A 26033-nucleotide genomic window follows, 5' to 3' on the forward strand; every position below is an offset into this window, starting at 1 on the left:
TATATTGTAAATCATAACTACTCAACTCTCCTCCTCCAAAACCTGCTTCTCCGCCATCACAGAAGATCAACTTTCCTCTTTACTCTCCAAGTCCATCTCACCACCTGTGAACTTCACCCAATCCCGTCCCACCTCATCCCAACCCTAACCCACCTCTTCAACCTGTCACTAACAACTGGCGTCTTCCCCTCATGCTTCAAACATGCCTCCCATCACACCTATCCTCAAAAAGCCCTCCCTTGACCCATCCTCTTCATCTAGCTATCGCCCCATCTCACTTCTCCCCTATGCCTCAAAACTACTGGAACAGCAAGTCCATTTTGAACTGTCCCCCCCACCTCTCCTCCTGCTCCCTCTTTGACCACTTACAATCTGGCTTCCGACCTCATCATTCCACTGAAACTGCCCTGACTAAAGTCATCAACGACCTACTAACCGCCAAATCCAAGCGACACTACTCTGTCCTCCTCCTTCTGGACCTGTCCTCTGCTTTTGACACAGTGGACAATTCTCTCTTACTACAGACTCCTCTCTCAGCATCATAGACTTGGCCCTATCTTGGATCTCCTCATACCTAACTGAACGAACAGTCAGCGTCTCACACTCACACACCACCTCCTCACCTCGCCCCCTATCTGTCAGTGTCCCCCACGGTTCAGTTCTAGGACCCCTGCTCTTCTCAATCTTCACCTTCGGCCTAGGACAGCTCAGAGTCTCACGGTTTTCAGTATCACCTCTATGCTGATGACATACAGATCTACCTCTCTGGACCAGATATCTTCTCCCTACTAACCAGAATCCCACAATATCTGTCTGCTATTTCATATTTCTTCTCTGCTAGATTCCTAAAACTTAATAGGGATAAAACTGAATTCATCATCTTTCCACCATATCACTCAACCCTCCCACCTGACCTATCAAAATCAATGGCTGTCCACTCTCCCCAGTCCCACAAGCTCACTGCCTCGGGTAACCCTTGACACTGATCTCTCCTTCAAACCTCATATCCAAGCCCTTTCCACTTCATGCCGACTCCAACTCAAAAATATTTCCTGGATCTGTACATTCCTCAACCATGAATCTGCAAAAACACTAGTGCATGCCCTCATCTTCTCTCGTCTCGACTACTGCAACCTCCTGCTCTGTGGCCTCCCTTCTACCACTCTCGCACCCCTGCAATCTATCCTAAACTCTGCTGCCCGACTAATCCACCTGTCACCCCGCTATTCCCCTGCCTCTCCCCTCTGCCAATCCCTTCACTGGCTCCCCATTGCCCAGAGACTCAAGTTTAAGACCCTAACCTTGGCATACAAAGCCATCCACAACCTGTCTCCTCTATACATCTGTGACCTAGTCTCCCGGTACTTACCGGCACGCAACCTCTGATCCTCACATGATCTCCTTCTCTACTCCCCTCTTATCTCCTCTTCCCACAATCGCATACAAGATTTTTCCCGTGCATCCCCCCCTACTCGGGAACTTTCTACCCCAACACATCAGACTCTCGTCTACTATGGAAACCTTCAAAAAGAACATGAAGACCTACCTCTTCCGACAAGCCTACAACCTGCAGTAACCACCGCTGCACGACCAGCTATGCCCTCACCCATCCCTTGTAGATTGTGAGCCCTCGCGGGCAGGGTTCTCTCTCCTCTTGTACCAGTCGGTGACTTGTTTTTGTTCAAACTATTGTACTTGTTGTTTGCTATGTATACCCCTTTTTCACATGTAAAGCACCATGGAATTAATGGCGCTATAATAATAAATAATAATTGTAAGGTCCCAAACAGTCTAACTACAGTGGATATAAAAAAAGCTATTCTAGATCATTATTTGCATTCTGCCTGTGTAAATGAGCTATTACACGACCGCTGAGCGGTAAATATTTAACAAGTGACAGTCGTTTATTGCCACAAACCAGGTGGTGTAAAAGCACCTTTAGCCATTTACTCTAATCTACACACGGGTCTATGATACACTAATGCCACAATCGTTGTTTACATTTATTGTATGACACAAAAGATGCAGATACAGTTAACATGTACAGCACTCTAGACTTTTTAATGCTTTAAAAATAAATAAAATAAAAGACATGGTCACATGTCAGTAATACCATAAAAATCTCCCAGCGAGAAATGAATACCAAAGTCCACAAAAAACCTCACCTGTGAGCTTGGTATAGGCAACCATGTCATCCACTGAGCCAGAGATTGTATAGGAATTCCCATCTGATCCTTCTATCTTTATATGTGGATCAGCTTTCAAGAATGCATCTGTGATCCTGAAGAAGGAAAAAAAACACTGAGAGGAGCAATCAACTTCTCAGAGACATTAATTGCCTCATTCAGCCTTCCATGATTTTCCACGTATGCAAAATAAAACAATTTAGAGTTTAATCAGTGTTTTGGATGCAATCGATGTTTGATCAGTGTGTACGTTTATGGATCCTACCAGCCCTTTAGACTTGTAGGCCATTGGCCCAGGAGAGAGGCATGTTTGATAAATATTAAGTTTGGGATCCCATCAGAGAACGGTCGCCTTATCATGGCTTGTGGGCTCTCATGAACTGGCCAATTACTTCATTTTATAAGTATATTCTATATAACAGTAATGCAGTCCAAATGTCATATATTCAATGTTTGCATACGTCATATACAGAATGCTGCTGTGTTCTTTGGTTTGAATATTAAGCCGTCATAGCAGCTTGCACCTGTTCACACTTACTTTATTTTGTTCAGAGGTGCTGGTTAGTTTTTTGGAGAACAAATGTTTAGAGGTGTGGTATAAGAAAATGAGAGGAAGTTTCATAACATCTAAATTATGGTAACGTGCCTTACATTGTTTCAATGATGTTGCCAACTTTATGCTGGTATGCTCGACGGTGAAGGCAGTTCCGTGTGTGGAACATATCATACAGATTCCCAACCTCCTACAAAAAAAAAAGATTGAATCTTACTTATCCTATGTAGTAACAATGCTAAAATAACTATAGTGCAAATATCGTTTACATATGCAAAGAAAATTATCGTTGTATTAGGCCATCTATTATAATTTCCCTTTGAAGGTGCCATTCCAGATTTTGGCTTACTTATGTAAAAGTACTTATCAAAATTCTGACATGTTAAAAAGGACATCCATATTTACTTCTATCCAGAGAAGGGCCTGATTTCACTCAATAGCCACATCTTTATTTGATGGCAAATACTCACTTTCTCTCTGGTGCATATGTGTTTCTTATTTCCGATTGTACAAACTCTGGCAAACTTGAGAAATCGCTTATAATCAAAGTTGTTTTGAATACCAAGATGATGACAGTCCCTATCAAGAAAAAAATGGAAAACATGAATAAAAAGTATGAAAGAACTAAGACAACCAAGAAGTGTGAAAGAGCTGGAGAACAGGCACTGGTGCCACCCTACAGACCAGGAGAGAACTCGGAAACGTATAGGTGAACACATTGGTGATCTACAACATGCTATACTTACAGTTTGCCATTTCAGGGAAGGTACATAGAGGCAAAACTAAACCCATTTCCTTTTGAGTCATAGAAGTTATAGCCCTCTCACCAAGAAGAAGTACCATATTTTTCGCTTTATAAGACGCACCTAGGTTTTAGGGAAAAAAAAAGGGTGCTACAGGGGGTGTGTGTAGGGGTGTGGACGGCGCACTGCTACGGAGGGGGGTGTGTGGACGGCGCACTGCTACGGAGGGGGGGGTGTGGACGACGCACTGCTACGGAGGGGGGGGCGGACGACGCACTGCTACGGAGGGGGGGGCGGACGACGCACTGCTACGGAGGGGGGGGCGGACGACGCACTGCTACGGAGGGGGGGGCGGACGACGCACTGCTACGGAGGGGGGGATGGACGACGCACTGCTACGGAAGGGGGGGATGGACGACGCACTGCTACGGAAGGGGGGGTGGTGTGTGGACGACGCACTGCTATGGATGGGGGTGTGGACGGTGCACTGCTACGGAAGGGGGGGTGTGGACGACGCACTGCTACGGAAGGGGGGGGTGTGGAGGACAATTGTGCGGATCAGAATGACACATGGTTATGAGGGATGTGTGGCTGACACTGTTGTGGGGGATACAGTGCTTGGGTAGCGTTTACGGTATATTATATGTGACTATGGCCCCCATCATCCGTCACGAGTACACCTACCGTATGTACTGCACAGTCTGGATGTATTCTTTAGAATGACTGGGGTCATTTTCAGGGCTGTGGAGTCGGAGTCTGTATAAAATGGACCAACTCCGACTCCTAAAATATATAATAAATTGGGTACAGTAGTTCAATGCAGTTTGTGGGGAGTATTTTTTCATAAGAATTTGGGAAAGTTATGAAATGTCCTATAAATGTCAGTCCTATTCCTGATCTAAGGCTCTAGACTTTTAGCTGAGATGAATCTGTGCTACAGTAAATTTATCTCTTAAACATGAGCCATGTATGAGGGAGTCGGTGTCATGGAAATTGAGGAGGAGGAGGATGTTTGGCTTACTGACTCCACAGCCCTGGTCATTTTGACCAATTACTATACAGTACAGTCCCCGTTTGACTACCACCCCACTCATTCTTAGGAATACACCCACATACTCATGGTTGTATTCTGAAAGATGAGGGAGGTGGTAGTCACATTTACAATAAACATTACAGTCCCTCCCTGGCGTGATAATACTAAATATGACTACAATCCCCATCATCCTTCAGAATACACCCATTGATACTGTATATTCTGAGGGATGATGGAATTATATTGCACTTCCCCCTTCAGTGTGTCTGCTCACCTTTTAAGGCTGACAGGACCTTTCATACATGGGACACAATTTTGTCAGTGACAGATCACTGATTGGTGGGGGCAGCTTAGCAGCAGGTCCCTCTACCAATCAGTATCCAGCCCCGCAGAGGGGGAGGAGAATCACTCTCCTTTGCCTCAAAGCAGGTCCCCGGCTGCACTAAATGGAGGATTAACAGTGGCCCTTTGATTGCCCGCCAGCACCATCCACAGCCCTCTGCTCCCACCAGCATGATTCGCAGCCCTCCACTTCAGCCGGCATGATTCACCTCCCGTCATACAGCCTGTCCGCCGCAAGCTTTCCTTGGGCCGCGGTGAGTGATAGCGCAGTTTGCGCTTTCATGTAAAATGTGTGTTCGCTTTATAAGACGCACTGAGTTTTTCCCCTCAATTTGTTCTGAAACAAAGTGATACATTGTTGGATTCAGAGTCTTTACCTACATTATGCTGCCCTCAGATTAGGTAGCAAAAACCTGCTTGACTGATTCCTTTTAAAAAGGGGTTGTCCAGTCTTATGGTTATTATGTGACTGCAGAATTCTGAATCCTTACAGTGCATGCACCGCAAGCAATCATGACTCTCAGATGTTGCTGGTGAGAGTGGCCGTCACATGGCCATAAATATACGGTTTGTATAAATGCATTCACGTGACAACTAGATGTGCTTGGCCTCTCTCAACACAAGTGAATTGACCAAAGTTGAGCACATGTATTCGGAACGTGGCCGGAAGCATGCAAATCACAATTTTACGGTCACATGACTGCCCATTCTCACCAGCAAAACCTGAGAATCCTGGCAGTGTGCGCTTTAAGGATTCAGAAGTCTGCAGTCATAAAGAATGACTGCAGACTTCACCACAAGACCAGACAACCCTTTTAACTTGTTTATCTGCATTTCATCTGTTTTTAATTTGCGTTCCATCCCTTGGTAAAGCATCCTATCCGATGACACACTTCTAGGTCGCAGACATTTTTGCTTACTCATTCTCAGCATGTTATCAATGGACAATTTTGCCTTCGTGCAATGACGGAGGGGTTTGCTAAGGTACGTCACATCCTACACATACTGTTAAGGAAGCTGCCTTACGCCCCTCTACAAATGTGCTGTATAGGACGAATACTACCTCCTGATGAACCCGATAATTCAGGGGGGAAAATATGTCAAAATGATTTTGTGGACATTTATTCCTTTTCTTTTTATGGAGTTTATTCTATTTATGATTATTATGTCATCCTGAATGGGATTCCCATTTGCACTAATCAATAGGCTTACAGTTGATTATTGCTAACATTGCATATTTTAGGTGCGTTGTTCGGAAATATTTTGGAAATGTTAGGGCTTAGTTACGTTGAGCAGGGACACCATTTACGCAATTTTAGGGTGCCAACCTCCACAGCCTAGGTAGGGGCTACTAAGATTTAGACAATCCAAAAACACTGCAGTCTTCTCTGAGCGAAAGCTTGTTTACAATGGACAGGGAAAATGGAAAACTGGTCATATGAATCAAAATGTGAAGTTTTTTATGGAAACCAGTGTCGCCATATTCTGCGGACTCAAGCGGAGAGGGAACATCCAGCTTGTTATCAGTGCACAGTACAAAAGCCGGCATCTCTGATGGTATGGGGTGGCATTATTATGGCATGGGAAGCTTACACATGTAGAAAAGCACTATTAATGCTGAATATTATATAGAGCTTTTAGAACCACATATGCTCTCATGCAGATAAAATCTATTTCAGGGAAGGCCTTGCATATTTCAGCAGGACAATGCTAAACCACATACTGCGCCCATAAAAGCAGCATGGCTGCCACATAGAGAACATTTGGTGCATCCCGAAATGAAAAATCCAGCAAAGACCCAGGAGTGTGGAGCAGTGAGAATCCTACATCAGGCAAGAATGGGACAACCATCCTCTCCCTTCCAAGATATTTACAGGCTGTTGTAAAAAAAGAGGGGATGCTACACAGTGGAAGACATGGCCTGGGCCCAACTTTTATAAGATGTGTTGCTGCCATCAATTTACAAAGGAGTTAATTTTTTTCAAAAGAAACGGAAACATGTCTGACTTTCACCTTCTGACCTGTGTTCTATCATGAATAAAATATTACTACACAAAACTTCCAAATCATTACATACATTTTACACAGTGTCCCAACTTTTTTTTTGAATTGGGGTTGTACATAACACACAGTTGAGATGCCCTGAAAGTAGAAATCAAATTAACAGGTACCTGGCAAAGTAGTCCCATTTATCCACATCAATTCCATTGCGTTTGTTGGCTACAATCTCGTAAAGAAAGCTTTTGTCTTCTTGTCGACCTACATAAGGCCACTATGAAACAAAAATATTTCAGTTTGTGATGGGAGTGAAATGATGACAAACACCTTTCAAGACAAGAATCTTTTTTGTCTATTTAATTAGCAAACCGGAGTCACAAGGTGCCCTCTTTTTCCATAGGTGTTTGTCCTAGAAACAGAAATCATAACTATCAGACCTATATAGTATATCCTGATGCTAGGTCGATCTGTTGGCTGTATGCATACATTGTGTAGTGAGCAGTGACTGTTCCCTGCAGCGTTCCCCGCTGTCTGGAAACGAGCAGCTGCAGGGAGAATACAACTTCATTTTTTCCCTGTAGCTGATGTTCCAGTAACAGAAAAACTTTAAAATATCATTTACCTGCAGATTACCACTGTGTCTGCAGGTAAATAGCTTTTTTGGGTGATTGGAGTTACAGCTATGCTTTACTACATTAACATGTTAAGCAAATATCTAAAGCAATTTGAATAAAAATATGTCTGCTTTCCTTCAAAAACAACGCTACAACTCATCTTGTGTTGTGTCTGGCACAGCTCCATTCACTTCAATGGGTCATAGAAGCAATTCCAGACACAGCCCCACTCCTGAACATTGGTTGTGGTTTTGTTTTTTTTAAAAAAAAAAAAAAAAAAAAGCAACTATGCTTTTCTAATCCTGGACATTTACCTTTTATGAGCCAACATTATTATCCTGTATTATGTAGTCCCGCATGTGTCTGAACAGTACATAAACTAAGTCACAAATATTTTACTTACAGATGAGTTCTGACTAGAATCAAAACGCTCTTCATCTTCCAGAGGTAGAGGTCCGGTTATCTGCTCCTTAATAAAGATTAAGTCTTCAGGCAAGACAAGGCCATATCTTTTCATGACAGTTTCCAGCCCATTAGATTCAATAAGGTAGTCAAACATCTTTACAGACGCAGCCTCATGCTAGAATAAAGTTTAAAGAATCATAAATATTCAACATTGGATATCTACTAAGCAAAATGTGGGAAAAAAACAAATGTACACACAGTGTACTAAATCTATTATATGTCTAAGGGCCCAATCAGTTTTTTTTTTTTCTCTTGAGACAAATTTGTTCCAAGTTTTGCACCAAATTCTGCATAAAATAAAAAATCCTCTTCATTTTCGCCTCATCATTTTTCAGGGTTTTTAAGAATAAAAAGTTGCATATTCCATTAAATGTCACAACATTTTCAACCCTAAATAACGGATTTATAATCAACCAAAAACCCCAGGGCCAACCAAGAATGGCAAAATGTAAAATTAATATAGATCTATATAAAACAAAGTTTGCCATTTTGGGGGGAGGGCTGGTGTCACCAGATGCGTGCGTATGTGTATATAAATACAGACAGACAAAATTGTAGGTAGTAAGTGTAAATAAACCCAAAAGTAATTACAATTTAAAAGTTACCGAATATCAACTAATGAAAATTGAACATTGCTTTTGATTGTGGGTAAAAAGAAAATTGAAAAAAAAAAAAAACTATTGAAAATGCCCTGAACAAATTTGATGAAATCTCTGGAAAAATTTTTTCAAATAATTTGATCATAGGGAAATGTGAAACTAAAGTGTGTCCTCTAATTAGCATCAAATGTGTCTGCAAACTTGTAATCAGTCAGTTTGCCTATTTATAGAGTGAAAAGTAGTCACTATGCTGTTTGGCATCACGGTGTTTAACACACTGAACATGGACTAAAGAAAGCTAAGGAAAGTGGTATCAGGAGATTAGAAAGAAAATCATGGACAAACATGGTAAAGGATATAAGACCACTTCCAAACAGTTTGATGTTCCTGACACTAGAGTTGCACATATTATTCAGATGCTTAAGGTCTATGGGACTGTAGCCAAACTCCCAGGATGTGGCCCCAGAGAAAAATTGATGACAAACTGAAGAGACCAATAAAACGAATGGTAACCAAAGAGCCCAGAACAACTTCCAAAGAGATTTGAGGTCAAGGTATATCAGTGTTAGATCACACCATTTGTCATCAACTAGGCTAAAGCAAACTATAAAAAGTGGGACTGGAAATTACCAAAATGAGTATTGACAAGCCACAAAACTTCTGGGAAAATGTACTTTGGACAGATGAGACATCACAGATGCAAAACTGAAGCGTACAAAAAAAACCCCCCAAAAAACATTGTACCTACTGAGAAACATGGAGGCGACTCTTATGTTTTACGGCTGCTTTCATGCATCTTGATAGGGTGTTTTGAATCAGTGCAGTGAGCAATTTAATCTCAGCAAATCAGAATCAGTAAAATGTGCTGTTCAGTGTCAGAAAGCTTGGTTTGAGTTGCAGGTCTTGAGTCCTCCATATTGACACTTACCCAAAACCCACAGGTTAAAACATCAAAGAAGGAGCAAGAGCAAAGCATTGGACTATTCTGAAGTAGCAATGAGCCCTGATCTAAATCCTATAGAACATCTGTGGAATGAGCCGAAACCTGCAATCTGGACACAGCACCTTCACATCTGAGACAGCTGGAGCACTTTGCTCATGAGGAGTGGGCCAAAATACCTGTGGATAGTCCCATTGACAGTTACAGAAATAGTTTGCTTGCAGGGATCACCTCAAAAGGTTGTGCACCAAAATATTAAGTTAATGGTACCATTATTTTTGTCTAGGCCATTTTCATTAGTTTGCTTTTAAATTTTGGTTTAACAGAAAAAAATAAAATTAAACAATGTCTGATTTTCATTAGTTGATATTCAGTAAATTCAAATTGAAAATTAACTTGTCAACTTCAAGTTATTTTAGTGACCATTGTGGGTTTTTCTTTAACAGAAAGGTACCAACAACAAAAAAGCATTACCTAGAAATAGCTGGTCACAATTCTAATGCACTACCGGATGCAATGGGTCCCCATGATTGAAGGCGGAGGCAGCACAGGTGCAAAATGCTGGTGAAACAACCACTTACACAATCTTACCAATCATAGAAGGTGGGAGGAGGGGCTGCCTAGTTTTTTAGGTGCACATGGAGGAAGCTTGAATAGGGCACGAGTCAGACATGGGTAAGTGCAACATGCTGACTTACAGCCTATTGGAGACGTCTATACTATTGATCAGGAGATCTGCACGCATCTCTGTGAATGGTCCCTTATACAAGCCTTATCTGTGTGCATCTATAATAAACAACTCCCACCGAATGATTGGTAGGTGTGCGAGTGGTTGTTTTATCAGTATTTTGCACCCGTGCTGCCTCCACCTTTTAGCATGAGGACCTGCTGCACCCTGCAGTGCACTAGTATTGGGAACAGGCATTGGAAAGTATGGCTGCCTTTTTTTCTGTGATATTTTTTTTTAAATTTAATGTCCTTTTCAGTGAATTGTTTTTTTAATTTTAGTGCAAGGGCTTGCCAACAGTGAAGAACCTTTTGAACAGGTTGCAAGTTTGTGTATTTTGACCAAAATATCAACTAATACTACATGAATTTTTTCCTCTTTTACAGAATGCAGCTAAGCCTTGTAGTGTTGGTGGGGAGAATTGGGGTTTGCTTATAGAGTGCTGGCCAGCCCATCTGATCTAATAGTTTGGAAGTCACTAATAAACTGTAAGCTGGCATGGTACCTGTGAATGGCAGCCTAAACAAGCATTATCCATTATTTATAATACTTGGCAACCACCCTGACATGGAGGATAGGTGTGAGAGTGGTTGTTTTATCAGTATTTTGCACCAGTGTTGCCTTTGATCATCAAGCAGTGCATTAGTATTGTGAATGGTATTGGTAAGTATGGCTGTTTTTTTCTGTAGATTTGATGTCCTTTTTAGAGAGTTTTCAGTGGGGTTAGATCTGAAACTTGTTTTTGACTAAGTTTTGACTTCTGAATCCAAAAGTGACTCCAGTTTTTAACCCGAATGTATTGTTTATTTAGAACTATTTTGTTCATACAAAGGATATATTGTTACTATAAGTCAAATTGTGTGCATACAGTAAAGCTAGGTAGCAGTTAGGCTGAGTGCTTACATTGCCGCGGAAAAGCATTAAAACCGCTTGACAAGAGGTCAGCCATACTTCGCAATGATAATCCGTATGTGCTGTGCACATGATGCGGAAATTTCCGCTGCGGATTATCATAGCGGCACAAACCACAGCACAACCAATTTAGGCACGATTTTGCGGCGAAATCGCGCCACTTGACTTCCATTGAATCGCAGCAAATCCGCATGTATAATATCTATGCGGATTTGCTGCGTTTCAATGTAAATCAATAGGCGCAAAATAGCGCCGCGGTTGGTACCCGGGTCGGGAGAGGAGGCTGCTACTCCTCTCATCCGACCGCTGCTCTGGCTGATAACAGCGTGGATGGGAGAAGCGGCAGCCTGCTACTCCCATCAATCAAAAAAAAAAAAAACACACCTTCATACTCACCTATCCGGCGGCCCCCGGTGTCCTCCTGGGCAATGTTGTCCCGTTGGCGGCTCACTGCACACTACGGGGCGTGGGCTGGCACCCCGCAGTGTGTTTCCAGGACCTGGTCGCGCGACCATCAGGTGATCAGTGACGCAGCAATCAGCTGCTAAAGCCGGTAATCAGCTGATCAGTATAATGACCGATCAGCTGATGCTGAGCGTAGGAAGATTCACAAGAATTTTCCCACACTCTCTAGCTCACCGGGGCTCATCAGCTGATGAACCCCAGTAACCCCCTGCAGCACTGTATACTGATAGGAGTGATTTTACCCCTCTGTCAGTATACAGTGCTGTATTCTACAGCTGTAACATCAGTGATTGCTGATGTCACAGCTGTAGAAATGATCCAGATCGTCGTGGGAACTTGGCGTTACGTGGTTGACGGAGGACAGGTGAGGAATATTGTTGTTTTTTTTTTTTTCCAGGAGATCGAGGGCTTGAAGGAGGCGTGTAATAAACAACAACAAAAAAAAAATTGTAGAACCGTGTCTGTTTTATTTCATTAAAATTCTTTATTCTGGAAGTGTCTTTTATTGAAAATGCGCCGACCATTTTACTACGTGGATAGTAATGAGGGTGTCTATAAGATGCCCTCCATTACTAACCTGAGCTTCACGTCAGCCGCTAATACAAGGCTGACATGAACCCCAACCCCATTACCACCTGCCACCGCTACAGGGCAGCGTGGAAGAGTGAGGCTATGGATGCACCATTTCTGGGACTGCTGAGGGGTGATATTAATAGCCACGGAGGGGGCTAGTATTCATGGCCCCTGCCATGGCTATTAATATCATCCCGCAGCTGTCTAGTTTAGCCTTTGCTGTCTAGATTATGTAGGGGGACCCCACGTCAATTTTCTGGGGTCCCCCTGTAATCTAGCCAGTAAAGGCTAAATAAATAGCTGTGGGCTGATATTACCATGAAACATTGTTGGCTAATGGCCCCTTCCGCAGCTAATAATATCAGCCCCCAGCGGTCGGCTTTCCCTCTGCTGGTTATAAAAATGACGCGGGAGCCCACGCCAGTTTTTATTTTAGGCTTTCTGCCCATAATTCAGACGCAGCACCGCTTTGGATACATATTTTTTGCTGCGTCCAAAACGTTGCATTCTATTGAAAGCAGGTATATCCACATGTGTTCACTGAACCATGCGGATTTACCGCATTCAATACTTTCTAGTGGTCAAATTTCTGTTGTGGAGACTAGCGACTCCACAAGAGAATTTGACATGCTGCGGTCCTGAAAGACGCACCGCATGCCAGTGTCCGCGGGTAACTCGCAGCCTCAGATGCACGAATAGTGGACATGGGATTTCTAGAGATCCCATCCACTATGCTGTAACATCTGGACGCTGCGTGTTTGACGCTGTATAAACAAGCAGCATCAAACCTGCAGTGGCTCTTGACCGTGGCCATGTAACTCACAAGCAGCATGTCAACTCCTGTAGCGGACACACTAGTCTCCACTGCAGATTTTAACCGATTGAAGGGTCATTATATGCGGTGGATTCATATTTACCGACAAAAGTGCGGCATTATAACTAAGCGTTTAGAACGCAACATAAATACGTTGTGTCCAAAGTTCTGCTGAGTGCGGATTTGGGGACTTGGGGCTAATGAACCAGCTGTGAGATGTTAATTATTGCCAGGGAAAAGGCTTGCCTAGTGGCACAGTCGCATAAATTACATGAATAGAAATGCTAATGAAGATTGGGTGAATGGGACTAGCTGATACCCAGCTCTTTTGTTTGATGATGTCAAGGTGTCAGACCTTTTCATGACCAAAGTAAAGAAACATACAGACACAGTGTAAACACTTTATTTGAAATACAACAGACCCAATTCTTTAATCATTTACATGAACCAATATACTCACCCCAGTTCTTATGGTAATCCAAGGGCTTAAGCAATGTCCAATGTCCCACCAACTTTATTTAGCTCCAAAAATCATTCATTGATGCTCAAAAACGCTTCAAAATGCTTAAAAAAACGAGTCAAAATCGCATGCGTTTTTTCTGGCAAAGACACAAAAACGCTTAGGAAATTTCTGCTTCAAATCTGCATCGTGGGCACATACCCTCAAAGTAAAAATTTACGCTTATAGCTTTTCCTGAAGTGTTCACTCTGTGGATAATCTCGCCTGATGCTCCAACAATAGTCTGCCGTCATATGTACAACTCCTCTACCCAGATACCATCCTTCCATGACCTTCAAATCTTGGTGGAATCGTTCACCTTGCTCATCACTGATTGCACCAAGGTTTTCAGGGAAGCTAGCAAGATGTCAATGCAATAAAAAGGCACTTTGTTGCTCATTTTGCAGCTCTCCGAGAGTTTCTGGACAATTTCGGTGTCAGGCTATGTGCCCACAATGCGGATTTAATGCGTTAAAAACGCTTGTTAAGTTGCCTGCCATGTTTCCCAATGATAATCCGCATGTGCTGTGCATATGCTGCGGAAATTTCCGCTGCGGATTAGCATTGCGGACAAATCCGCAGCACAACCGTTAATTATACAGAATCGCGGCCATTGACTTGCATTGGACCACATAACATAAGCATGACTAAATGTACATATGCGGATGTTATGCGATTCAATGCGCGGATGGTACCCGGGCCTGGAGAAGAGGAGACTCTTCTCCAGACCCGGGTACCATAGTACCTGTAGTTAAAGAATTAAAATAACAGAAACATATACTCACCTTCTGATGGCCCCCTGTCTGCTCCCGGAGGCACTGCTGGCTCTTCGGCTGCTCGCGGTGGTGTAAAGGGACCTTCCATGATGTCATTTGGTCGTGTGACCTGTCACATGACTAAATGACGTCATGGAAGGTCCTTTTTAGAGCACCTTCTAAAGGATAAGGATACTTTGTGTATCCGCATTGCTGACCAAGAAGTAAGCATACCATTTTAAGGTCAACACAGATGATCCAATTAGGTTTGTGATATTGCAATATCTCAATGACTATGTCCCCGTATTCTTCAAAAATAAACTGCACCAAACAAATTGCCATTGTGGAGGACACATTTTAAGCTTTGCTTTGAGCTATCAATGAACAGTTGCCATTCTTTTGAGTTATAGATTGAAATTGCCAATTCATCAATTAAACCATGTATGTTATGGCAATACACAAAGCGACTGTCACTTATAAAAGTATTGCAGAAATGCACTCTCTCTGGATCGAAAGTAGGATACCTCTTCTTTTTCAAACAAGTTTTTCTCATGCAGTCCTACGAGTTCTGAAGCCTTTTTTGATATGCGCAAATCATTCAACTCATGCTGGTCAAAACCCTAACGAATTGTGACATCTTCCGTTTCAAAATCTTCACCTTTGCTGTCACATTGTTCTTCACCATAATGCTGTTCTTGAAAGAAAATAGTTCAAGGAAAACTGGCACTGTGATTTCAGCTGAATGAGGCACTGGACATATAGCTGATGATAGACTAGGATACACAGTTTTACATTTATTTTTCTTATTCTTTCCTGAAGTTTTTACTTTACAAATGTAACAGTCAGTGGAATGATCTCTTGGCTCTTGCCAAATCATAAGTACACCAAATGGCATCTTATCGCGTGTTCCCTTCCTTCTCATCCGTAAACTCTTGATCAACTGCTTGTACACCATGATGGGCCCAAAACTTATCTTGATCACAAAGTTTTACATTGAAACATGCAGGTCACCAAGGACGTCCTCCAACCCTCCCAACTCAACAGCGGATCGCTCTGGGCCAATAGGAGAGCACTAGTGCTACCCTCGATCAAGGCTAGGGTAATCACATTAAGATAAACTGTATAGAAAAAAAACTGATGCGATGGAAGAAAATTAACAGTAGTTTTGAAATCAGAATGCCTGTTTTAGTCTAAATCAGCAGAAAAAAAAACAAAAAAAACATCGAACTCAACAAAAATTATGTTCAAAGTTATTCCCCAGTGATAAATAAAGTTAGCAGTGACTCACCTTGAAATCTTTCTGTGGACAGGCAAGTGGCATGAATCTTCCATCAAACATATGAGAAAATGGTCCATGACCTGAAACCAAAAGTATTACAATGATTCGTGACACTATTTTCATACAACTTAAAAAAAAAAAAAATTTATCACTTTGGATATTTACCCAAGTCATGGCATAAGCCTGCAATCTGAACACACAATATATCTCGCTGATTGATTTGCAGATCTGGCTGTCTTTCATGTAAGGTCCTAACTAAGCATCCAGCCAGGTGACCAACACTGTATAGACAAATGAACATTTAGATTATTTCAGCAGATTTAGGTCACAGACTGACATGGCAAGTAAGCAATAAAATGTTAATTAAGTGTATTAGGTTTGATTGAAAGCCTAGTAATAAGGACTGGTTGTTGGAATTGAGAGAGAAGGGTAGATCCAGGTCCATTCAGACAGTATTTCAGTATTGGTCTTGGGTTCTCAGCTGTCGTGGCCAAAAGTTTTGAGATAGACAAATTTTGGTTTTCACAGAGTCACTGTTTTTAAAGAAAATAACTTTGCATAAAGTACATGGATTGGACTGCAGAGGACTGGGGTAAAGTTATTTTCTCTGATGAAGCCCCTTTTAGACTGTTTGGGACATCAAGAAGGTTTCACTCTAAGAATACTTTTATCTTTTTGGGCATAAAAGTATTTACATGGACATCATGAAGAATGATTGTCTGAAGAAGAAAAGGTGAGTGATCCAGGAGTTCTTTATCTTGCCAACAGCAAAGCAATCAGACCATTCATGTGTGCGGTTAATTATCATCCAAGGGCATGGACTCACTCACAATTCTGCCTAAGAACACTGCCAAGAATAAATAATGGGATCTAAACATCCTCCAAAAGGAAAGTTCTCCATATCAATTTGTTCATCACTAATGTATTTCCATCATGATGGAGCACCATACCACAAGGCAAAAGTGATAAATAAGTGGTCTGGTGAACAAAACATTTGACATTTTGGGTCCATGGTCAGGAAACTTCCCAGATCTCAATCCTAATGAGAACCTGTGGCAATCCTCAAAAAGCGGGTGAACAAACAAAAATACATAAATTGTGATAAACGCCAAGCCCTGATTAGGTAAGAATAGATGACTTGCCATCAGTCAGGATTTGGCCCAGAAGCAGATGTACAGTATAGCAGGGCAAACTACAGAACTTTATGTATTTGTCAAAAAATGTGTAAAAATGTATGAAGGGTTAGGCTAAGTGCCCACGATGCAGAAATGCTGCGGAGCGTTTCTGCATCTCCCTGGCAGAAAAAACGCATGCGTTTGTGAAGCGCTTTGAACATGCGATTTCGCATGCGGATTGTCAAGCGCTTTTGCAATCGATTTTAGCATCACTTGGAAAGTGCTTGACAACTTGGTCACACTATATAAATCCATGCAACCGGCATGGATTTATGTTGTGTGACCAAGTTACGATGCTGCAAATGCAGCATCAATAGTAAAAATAAACAATAAAAAAGTTGAAAAATAAATAAAAAAACAACAGAACATTACACTCACCTTCCGATGGCCCCCGATCTCCTTCTCCGGTGCGTTCAGCGTCTCGCGGTGCTCTAAAAAGGACCTTCCATGACGTAATTTAGTCATGTGACAGGCACTATGGTACCCGGGTCTGGAGGAGAATCTTCTTTTCTCCAGACCCAGGCACCATCCACGCATTGAATCGCATAACATCCGCATGCATACTTGTATGCGTGCGGATGTTATGCGGTTCAATGCAAGTCAATGGCGGTGATTTCGCCGCGATTCCAAAAATTAATGGTAGTGCTGCAAATTTTTCTGCAATGATAGTACGCAGCGGAAATTTCCACAGCATGTGCGGATTTTCATTGGGAAACATGGCAGACAACTTAACACGCGTTTTTAATGTGTTTTCGCGGCAGAAATTCAGCCGCGGAAACGCATTAAATCCGCATCGTGGGCAGGCAGCCTTACACTTCAGTAACCACTGACTAAGGCTGTGTGCCCACGATGAGTATTTCATGTGTTTTTGGTGCGGAAATTTCCGCAGCTTAAACGCATGATAAATGCGTGGTAAGCCTTCTGCCATGGTCCCCTATGCAATTCCGCACTTTCAATGCCCATGCTGCAGATTTTTCCGCAGCGTTTATGCTGCGCTCAAAAATCCGCAGCATGTCCATTAATTTTGCGGAAGCGCAGCGTTTTCGCCGCCATTGACTTGCATTAGAACGCGCCAATGCCGCAAGACTGCATCTGTACTTGAGTAACTGGCGCATTCTAATGTGCGGATGGTACCCGGGTGTAGAGGAGAGAAGAGTCTCCTCCACACCCAGGTACCATAGAAACTTAAAAAAAAAAGAATAAAATAAAAAATAAAGATTATATTCACCTTCTGGAGGCCGGCGCTGCACTCCTTCTCCTTTGCCGGCACATCGCGTTGGACTGTAGGACCTGCGGTGACGTCACAGTCATGTGACGGTAGGTCCTTCAATACAGGGCATCGCGATATCCCGGCAGCCAGGAAGGAGCGCAGCAGCACACCCCGGGCCATCGGAAGGTAAGTATCAACGTTTATTTTTTTTATTTTTAACCATTCTAAAGGTCACACTATATAAATCCATGCTGTTTGCATGGATTTCTATAGTGTGACCTAGTTGTCAAGCACTTTCAAAGTGATGCTAAAATCGCCTGGAAAGCGCTTGTCAACCCGCATGCGGAAATGCATGTGAATCCGAATGTATTACTCAGGAAAAATGCATGTACAATCCGCATGTACAATCTGCATGTACAATCCGCATGCGTTTTTTTCTGCCAGGGAGATGCAGAAATGCTGCAGAAATTTTCTGCAGCATTTCTGCATCGTGGGCACATAGCCTTAAAGATCTAAAAACACCAAAGCATCAAACTGAAAACTAAGATTTGTGCCAGTCTCAAATTTGGTATACAAGAAGTAACGTGTCTCCTTGTGGAAAGACATCCTAAGAACGTCAAGGTGAGGAGACTTTGAGCCACAATGCTCCTCTGGGAAATATGCATATTGTCTCTTCAGAGAGGAAGAGAACTCGAACTCTAGTGCAACCTATTGCAAGTAGCAATCCTAAAAGTCAATATTGACCCTTTAACGAACATTGTCACATGACTTAGGATAAAAGCCAAGATCAGAAACTCAATTTGCAGACACTGTTTCGGGGTAGCATGCTGAGCATGTCACTCTCCGCAAGGAGAAACATTACTTCTTTGATACCGATCTGACGCCTCTCACCCAGCCAAACCAGAACTCATACTTTGCACTGACGAGGGGCAGTACCCCGAAACTGAGATTCTGGTTTGGCTTTTATCCTAAGTCATTTGACTCGGCTCGTTAAAGGGTCACTAGTGACTTTTAGGATTGCCACTTCCAATAGGTGGCGCTAGAGTTCTAGTTCTCTTCCTCTCTGAAGAGACAATTTGCATTCTCAAATTTGGGCCACGGCTAATATAAATAGTCTGCAGGAGAGTCCGACAAGGCTACAGCCCGAAGAAAAGTCAGCGAAGCCTGAGGGAACTACCACGATGACTGCCATGGACAATTAATTATTTTTTTGAGGTGCCGGGCATGTGTGTGTATAATATACTGTATATAAACCTGTCTGCCAGCAAGATTAATTCTGCTTGAGAGAAAATTACAGCTGAATAATGCCCACCCTCTCCATATTGTGCTGCACTGTCTAAATATATTTATCAGAGCATAAAGTATTGCATGATTAAATACACGCTCATACCTGCATTGTGTGAGCATACACTTGGTGTAATTTATGTGGCTTTTATTTAACATGCATTTTGGCCATGGGGTTTTAATGGGCATATTTGGCAAAAAAAACACAAAAAAAAAAACACCTCAAGTGCACTTGGAGAATCCGGGAAATATATAAAAATTTGAAGCATATTCACAGGGTGAAAGCACAGGGGTTGGTGGTACAACATCTCTAGCCCAAACAATCCCTATATTAAGAACAGACATGGCACTGGCACACACCATCACATCAGTGTTTGCCAAGGCAAGAACAGAAGGAAATGTGTGCAGAACAACCAGTAACCAGATACAGTGTCCAACACCGTCTGACTACATTAAAGGATCACTTATCTCCCCAAATCCCACATTTTCCTAGCCATATTATATTGATCAGAAACAGCTCATGAATTACATTCCCTCCCAAAAAGAAACTATGCCTATTTTAAAGTACAGTTTTATGAAACTAAGTTAACTACTGTAGATGGCAAGACCTGAACATAAAAAGTGAAAAATAAACAAAAAAAATAAAGTGACATCATTCTAGGTGGTGGCATACTGCTAATAGCGGCAGACCACCCAGCCACTACGGGGCCAATGGAGATCACCCAACCATCATATTTTCAACTCTGCAGATATAGTGGAAAGCAATGATGGAACAGGCAGCAGTCTGCTCCCTCCTCCATCATTCTCCCTATGTATCTGAGTACTGACTGCAAGTACCCACATCCCCTCATTTGATTCAGGCTGTGCAGTACTGACAACGCCTCTGCGTTGTGGATGAGGGGTATTACAGTGATGAAGCATTCAAGAGTATAGGCTTCCTCCGCACTATGCAATCTTTTGCCCATATTGCAAGTATAAAAATACGATAGAATTCCAGCATTGAAGTCCTCTTCTAAAAACACAATGGGCAAATGTGTTTCCGACAAAGGCCCCAAGTCATCAAACGTTTTCACGCCAGAAAAATGGCATAAAACATTTTGAAAATTTTGCAACTTTTGGGCAGTGCAACCAACATTGATTGAGATGCTGAAGAGTCGGGGTGTGGCTATGCCCGCCTGTCAAATTCATCAATAGGGGCAGTGTTGCTTATGCCAGAAATACTTCTCTGGAGTAGCCTTTCTGGTTAGGCACAAAACACCAGATAGAAGAATGAATTCATTATATGTGTGATTCAATGAATTTGGCACATCTTATTCCTGCACGCCCTTCATTAAGATTGGAATATGAAAAGCCAGTCTTAATGGTTTGGGGACAAATTCATTAGTCATTGCCATTTCCATAAGTAATAAGTTGTTGTTCTTTTGTTTTTGTTTTTTTAAGTGGTAATTTTTATGGTCTCTACAAGTAGATGTGGATTGGTTAATAATGTAAAGCAACATAAAGACACATCGGCAAAGTATCCGGTGAACCATGCCGAATTGGAAAAGACCATAATAATTACCAGTAAATAAAAAATGTTGATTTCTATCGACATGGCAGATAACGTATGGAAGATAGGGAACGTATGGCAGATAGGAAATAGAATAAGAGCGATAACAGTCACTCTCGACTTGGTGACAGGTCCTCTTCTATAAGGCATTTGCATAACGTTCTGCCACCAGCTGAGCACTCCATCAGGGGTTCACTTTGAATAGGCAAAAAAAAACAAAAAACCACAGTATCCAGACTTTCTGCCAAAGTAGCCATTAACATAAAAGTGAAAAATACAAAACTTTAGTCTCCGTCTGCCATCATTTCCAGTAGTGTCCATCTTTTTTTTCTAGACAGAGAAGTGTGGTACATTAAATTATTGTCGCCAGCTAAAAATGCAAATAGCACTAGATTGGAGGTCAAATGGAGCCCAAAAGTTTTTATATTGGATGCAAGTTTGCTCATTCAACTGGAATTATCGCTCAGCGTGGATAAGAATAAAAAGTAAAAATCTAGCTCCAGGCCAGATGACATGATGTTCTCCTACATTTAATTGCACTGCGTCTGTCCGCAAGCGAACAATTCCCCAAAAATTGGAGGGATATGAGGATAGAGAGATATACATAGCATATTGCAATTATATGCATTCTACAAGAAATGGACAGCGTAAGATATGAATAACTGCCCAGAGGGGTTGGTTCAATTGTTACATGATAAAAAAAATGGGAACCAAAACTTCAATTACACTTGTGGACAGAAAACGTAAATCACTGCTCATATTGAAGAACACCACACAAGACCGGTATGACAAAATGAGGATGAAAATGGTCACATACCCAATGGAGTGCTCAAATCTATTGTGGGAAGCTCCTGGGAACACATAGTAGCTTCCACCAAGCTGTTTAATATATCGCAGACGCTGGAACTGAGGAGTGTCTATTATGTGAATTAACAAGGGATGTAATTCAATATGTCCATGTATTGGATCATTGAAGACCTGAAAAATAAAAAAAAACACAAGAAAATGATACAAATCTTTCATGTTTGTCTCTCTTCCAGTGCCAGATCTGTAGGAGGAGAATCTTAACCCTCTATCACATACAATAGGCCTGACAGGCACATCTTTTTTACTTTCATTTCTCCTTCCTCACCAGATTGTGAGGAAATCCCCTCCCTCCAGGCTAAGTAAATGGGTTTTTTTTTGCACCTGATTATGTGTAGTCTCTTTTATTACATCCCTATGAAGGTCACAGATCACTTTTAGAGCACTGAAATTGCAAACATTAGATATTATAGGTATTTTTCTAGCCTGCGCCTGACAAGTCACATTGTATGTGAACTCGTTAGAACCGATATTGTATGTGATGGAGGGTTAATTTGGCCACAGTTCCGAGATAAGTATTTCCCGGAATGTCACCTTAAAACATACAGGTTTCCTTCAAGGGGAGAGGGTAATAAGTTGCTGACACCTTCCATTCTTTTTGGTGGGAACAAAGAATTAGGTAAAATAAAATCCAACACGTCTGGTCTCTCGAAAGCTCCGTCAGTGCAAACAGTAGGTAGGATTAATCTTCAGTGCTGTAAAAAGGCAGTGCTGAGGATTAAGGTCCCTTAATGATAGCTGTGAAAAAGTAGTATCGAACCCACATGCAATCCAAACTAGAAACACACTGGATTCCCCATATTTAATTTATTAGATTAAGGATCTCCACCAGGCAGCTTGAAAGCATATACTACGCCATATACAATTTAAAATTGGGTTCCATCCGGGAAACATTTAAAATTGCCTTACAGACCTTAGCCCATCTTCCTTTTTCTTACCAAATATCTGACATGTCTCCCAATTGTTGTTTCCATTGTTTAAAAACTGTGTCTGGGTGAATCTTTGCCAGATTAGATCTCATGACAATATAGTGTAAAAATACAGGGTGCGTAAAGGAAATGTAGAAATAAAAAAATCAAGCTGGTTATGATATGATTGCCATTATTCTTTTTAAACTAATTCTAGAATGTTTCCCCTCCATAAGAAGTGCGTGAAGCATACAGTGGGGAAAAAAAGTATTTATTTAGTCAGTCACCAATTGTGCAAGTTATCCCACTTAAAAAGATGAGAGGCCTGTAATTGACATCATAGGTAGACCTCAACTATGAGAGACTAAATGAGAAAACAAATCCTGAAAATCACATTGTCTGATTTGGAAATAATTTTTTTTTTCAAATTTTGGTGGAAAATAAGTATTTGGTCAGTTATAAACAAGCAAGATTTCTGGCTCTCACAGACCTGTAACTTCTTCTTTAAGATGCTCCTCTATCCTCCACTCATTACCTGTAGTACTGGCACCTGTTTGAACTTGTTATCAGTATAAAAGACACCTGTCCGCAACCTCAGTCACACTCCAAACTCCACTATGGTGAAGACCAAAGAGCTGTTGAAGGACACCAGAAACAAAATTGTAGCCCTACACCAGGCTGGGAAGACTGAATCTGCAATAGGCAAGCAGCTTGACGTGAAGAAATCAACTGTGGGAGCAATAATTAGAAAATGGAAGACATACAAGACCACTGATAATCTCACTCGATCTGGGGCTGCATACAAGATCTCACCCCGTGGGGTTAAAATGATCTCAAGAACGGTGAGCAAAAATCCCAGAACCACACGGGGGGACCTAGTGAATGACCTGTAGAGAGCTGGGACCAACGTTACACAGGCTACCATCAGTAACACACTACACCACCAGGGACTCAGATCCTGCAGTGCCAGACGTGTCCCCCTGCTTAAGCCATTACATGTCCGGGCCCATCTGAAGTTTGCTAGAGAGCATTTGAATGATCCAGAAGAGTATTGGGAGAATGTCATATGGTCAGATGAAACCAAAGTTGAACTGTTTGGTAGAAACACAACTCGCCGTGTTTGGAGAAGAAAGAATGCAGAGTAGCATCCAAAGAACATCATACCTACTGTGAAGCATGGGGGTGGCAACATCAATTTTTGTTTCTCTGCCAAGGGAATGTACTAATCCCTGTACATGAAAGAATGAATGGGGCCATGTATCGTGAGATTTTGAGTGCAAACATCCTTCCGTCAGCAAGGGCATTGAAGATGAAACGTGGCTGGGTCTTTCAGCATGACAATGATCCCAAGCACACCGCCAGGGCAATGAAGGATTGGCTTTGTAAGAAGCATTTCAAGGTCCTGGAGTGGCCTAGCCAGTCTCCAGATCTAAACCCTATAGAAAATCTTTGGAGGGAGTTGAAAGTCCGTGTTGCCCAGCGAAAGCCCCAAAACATCACTGTTCTAGAGGAGATCTGCATGGAGGAATGGGCCAACATACCAGCAACAGTGTGTTAAGAATGTATATAGTTAAGAATGTATAACAATTAAGGAGATCGGCCCATCTTACTACCTAAATATGTATTATAGTATTATGAAACGTCAATACCACCGGAAGGACTAGCTCTTTTAAGTGAGCCTCTACCTGACTGTCAGGGTTAATAGTATAAAAAAAAACATTTATAATGTCCCAGTTTCCTATGCTAATGAAGACTTTGAATAGTCGATGGGGCATTCGTTGCCTCAGACTAGTCAGCCCTCTTTCCATGTTATCAAGCCCCTGTGGGCATAACATAATTTGCATGAGCGGCGTCACTGCTGCTCATGCAAATGCAGCACATGTGCGCTGCTCATTCTGGCAGCGTGTCACTCAAGGTGAGGGAAAGACTAAGTGTACAACAACGTGAAGAGGGGGAGGAAGCCCAAACACTAGAGAAAGGGGGAGTGGAGACCCCTAGGCAGATCTGACAACCACCCTGACTTCCCTAAATAGGTGCGGAACCTATCTCCAAACAGGAAACCTAATCCCTGACTGCCCCTAGCATTGGGTCTTAGGTAGGGAGGGGACAGGGAGAGCACTAGTCAGCCACCACTGCAACTAAAACAAACAGGTAAACACTTAGCTTGAGAAGACACCAGAGAGATCACGCCAACTATCCTCCAAGGGGACTCCAAGACACTAGCCGACTACTAGTACTTTAAGCCTGGACAGAGAAAAATAGAGCCATCACCGGCGACTCTCTGGAGAGACTGTAGGTATTTAAACATCCAGCAAGGGTGTGTCAATTAGCAGCAGAAAGTGGAGGTCACTGCTAGGTCTTAGAAGGAGAAGGATATCACTACACTACAGAGAAGAGAAGATCAAGAAGGTGCCTGCAGAGCCAAGCAAGCAAGCGCAATGACAGCTAGATCCAGGACGACTGTGTCACACCTGACACACCCATGACACAGCGTCACTGCGTCTCAGAAGCCAGGTATACGCTTCCTAGCTTAAGAGACGCACTGCGCATGACCGGAAGCCATCTTCTGCACCTCTTAAGCCGTGAAGCATACACCTGGCTTCAGAGATGCAGCGACTGTCAGAAAGAGTGGCGTGCATGTGCAACATTTGCATGAACGGCGATTATGCCGCTTGTGCAAGTTATGTTACCATGCCCACAGGGGTGTGATAACATGGAAAGAGGGATGACTAGTCTGGGGAACTAACGCCCCATCGACTAGTCAAAGCCCTCATTAGCATAGGAAACGGGGACATTATAAATATTTTTTTTATACCCCGTTTTCACTCAATAACGTTATACAGGGCAGGATAGACAGGGAATTTACTCATACATAGGTGAATGCTCCTGGGATGGAGGGCATGGGGGGGACCTGACCGGTTCCCTTTAAAGGAACATCCAGCTTCACAGAGTAAAATTCTTCTTTATTAGTGATTCATGTCAGCAATATACACTGCTCAAAAAAATAAAGGGAACACTTAAACAACAGAATATAACGCCAAGTAAATCAAACTTCTGTGAAATCAAACTGTCCACTTAGGAAGCAACACTGATTGACAATCAATTTCACATGCTGTTGTGCAAATGGAATAGACAATAGATGGAAATTATTGGCAATTATCAAGACACACTCAATAAAGGAGTGGTTCTGCAGGTGGGGACCACAGACCACATCTCAGTACCAATGCTTTCTGGCTGATGTTTTCGTCACTTTTGGATGTTGGTTGTGCTTTCACACTCGTGGTAGCATGAGATGGACTCTACAACCCACAGGTAATGCAGCTCATCCAGGATGGCACATCAATGCGAGCTGTGGCAAGAAGGTTTGCTGTGTCTGTTAGTGTAGTGTCCAGAGGTAGCCTGACTGCCATTAGGTACAGAGGTGAGATCCTCAGACCCCTTGTGAGACCATATGCTGGTGCGGTTGGCCCTGGGTTCCTCCTAATGCAGGACAATGCCAGACCTCATGTGGCTGGAGTGTGTAAGCAGTTCCTGCAAGATGAAGGC

General features: G+C 42.4%; 1 protein-coding gene across 1 annotated transcript in view; it reads right to left on the bottom strand.

The window, feature by feature from the left end:
- The window catches only part of LOC141272723 (deoxynucleoside triphosphate triphosphohydrolase SAMHD1-like), a 63760-nt gene that overhangs the window by 14022 nt on the left and 23705 nt on the right, over window positions 1–26033 (bottom strand). Inside the window, exons 4-11 of the mRNA XM_073683727.1 lie at window positions 21533–21693; window positions 15663–15778; window positions 15507–15577; window positions 7873–8049; window positions 7029–7129; window positions 3210–3318; window positions 2838–2929; window positions 2166–2281 (exon numbers count right to left, since the gene is read on the bottom strand). Of these exons, the coding sequence (XP_073539828.1) occupies window positions 2166–2281; window positions 2838–2929; window positions 3210–3318; window positions 7029–7129; window positions 7873–8049; window positions 15507–15577; window positions 15663–15778; window positions 21533–21693 (943 nt within the window). The remainder of the gene's footprint in view (window positions 1–2165; window positions 2282–2837; window positions 2930–3209; window positions 3319–7028; window positions 7130–7872; window positions 8050–15506; window positions 15578–15662; window positions 15779–21532; window positions 21694–26033) is intronic.

The sequence above is a fragment of the Phyllobates terribilis genome, unplaced genomic scaffold, assembly GCF_046119375.1.
Source record: "Phyllobates terribilis strain yellow unplaced genomic scaffold, ASM4611937v1 Scaffold_5__5_contigs__length_657084704, whole genome shotgun sequence".
Classification (NCBI taxonomy): Eukaryota; Metazoa; Chordata; class Amphibia; order Anura; family Dendrobatidae; genus Phyllobates; species Phyllobates terribilis.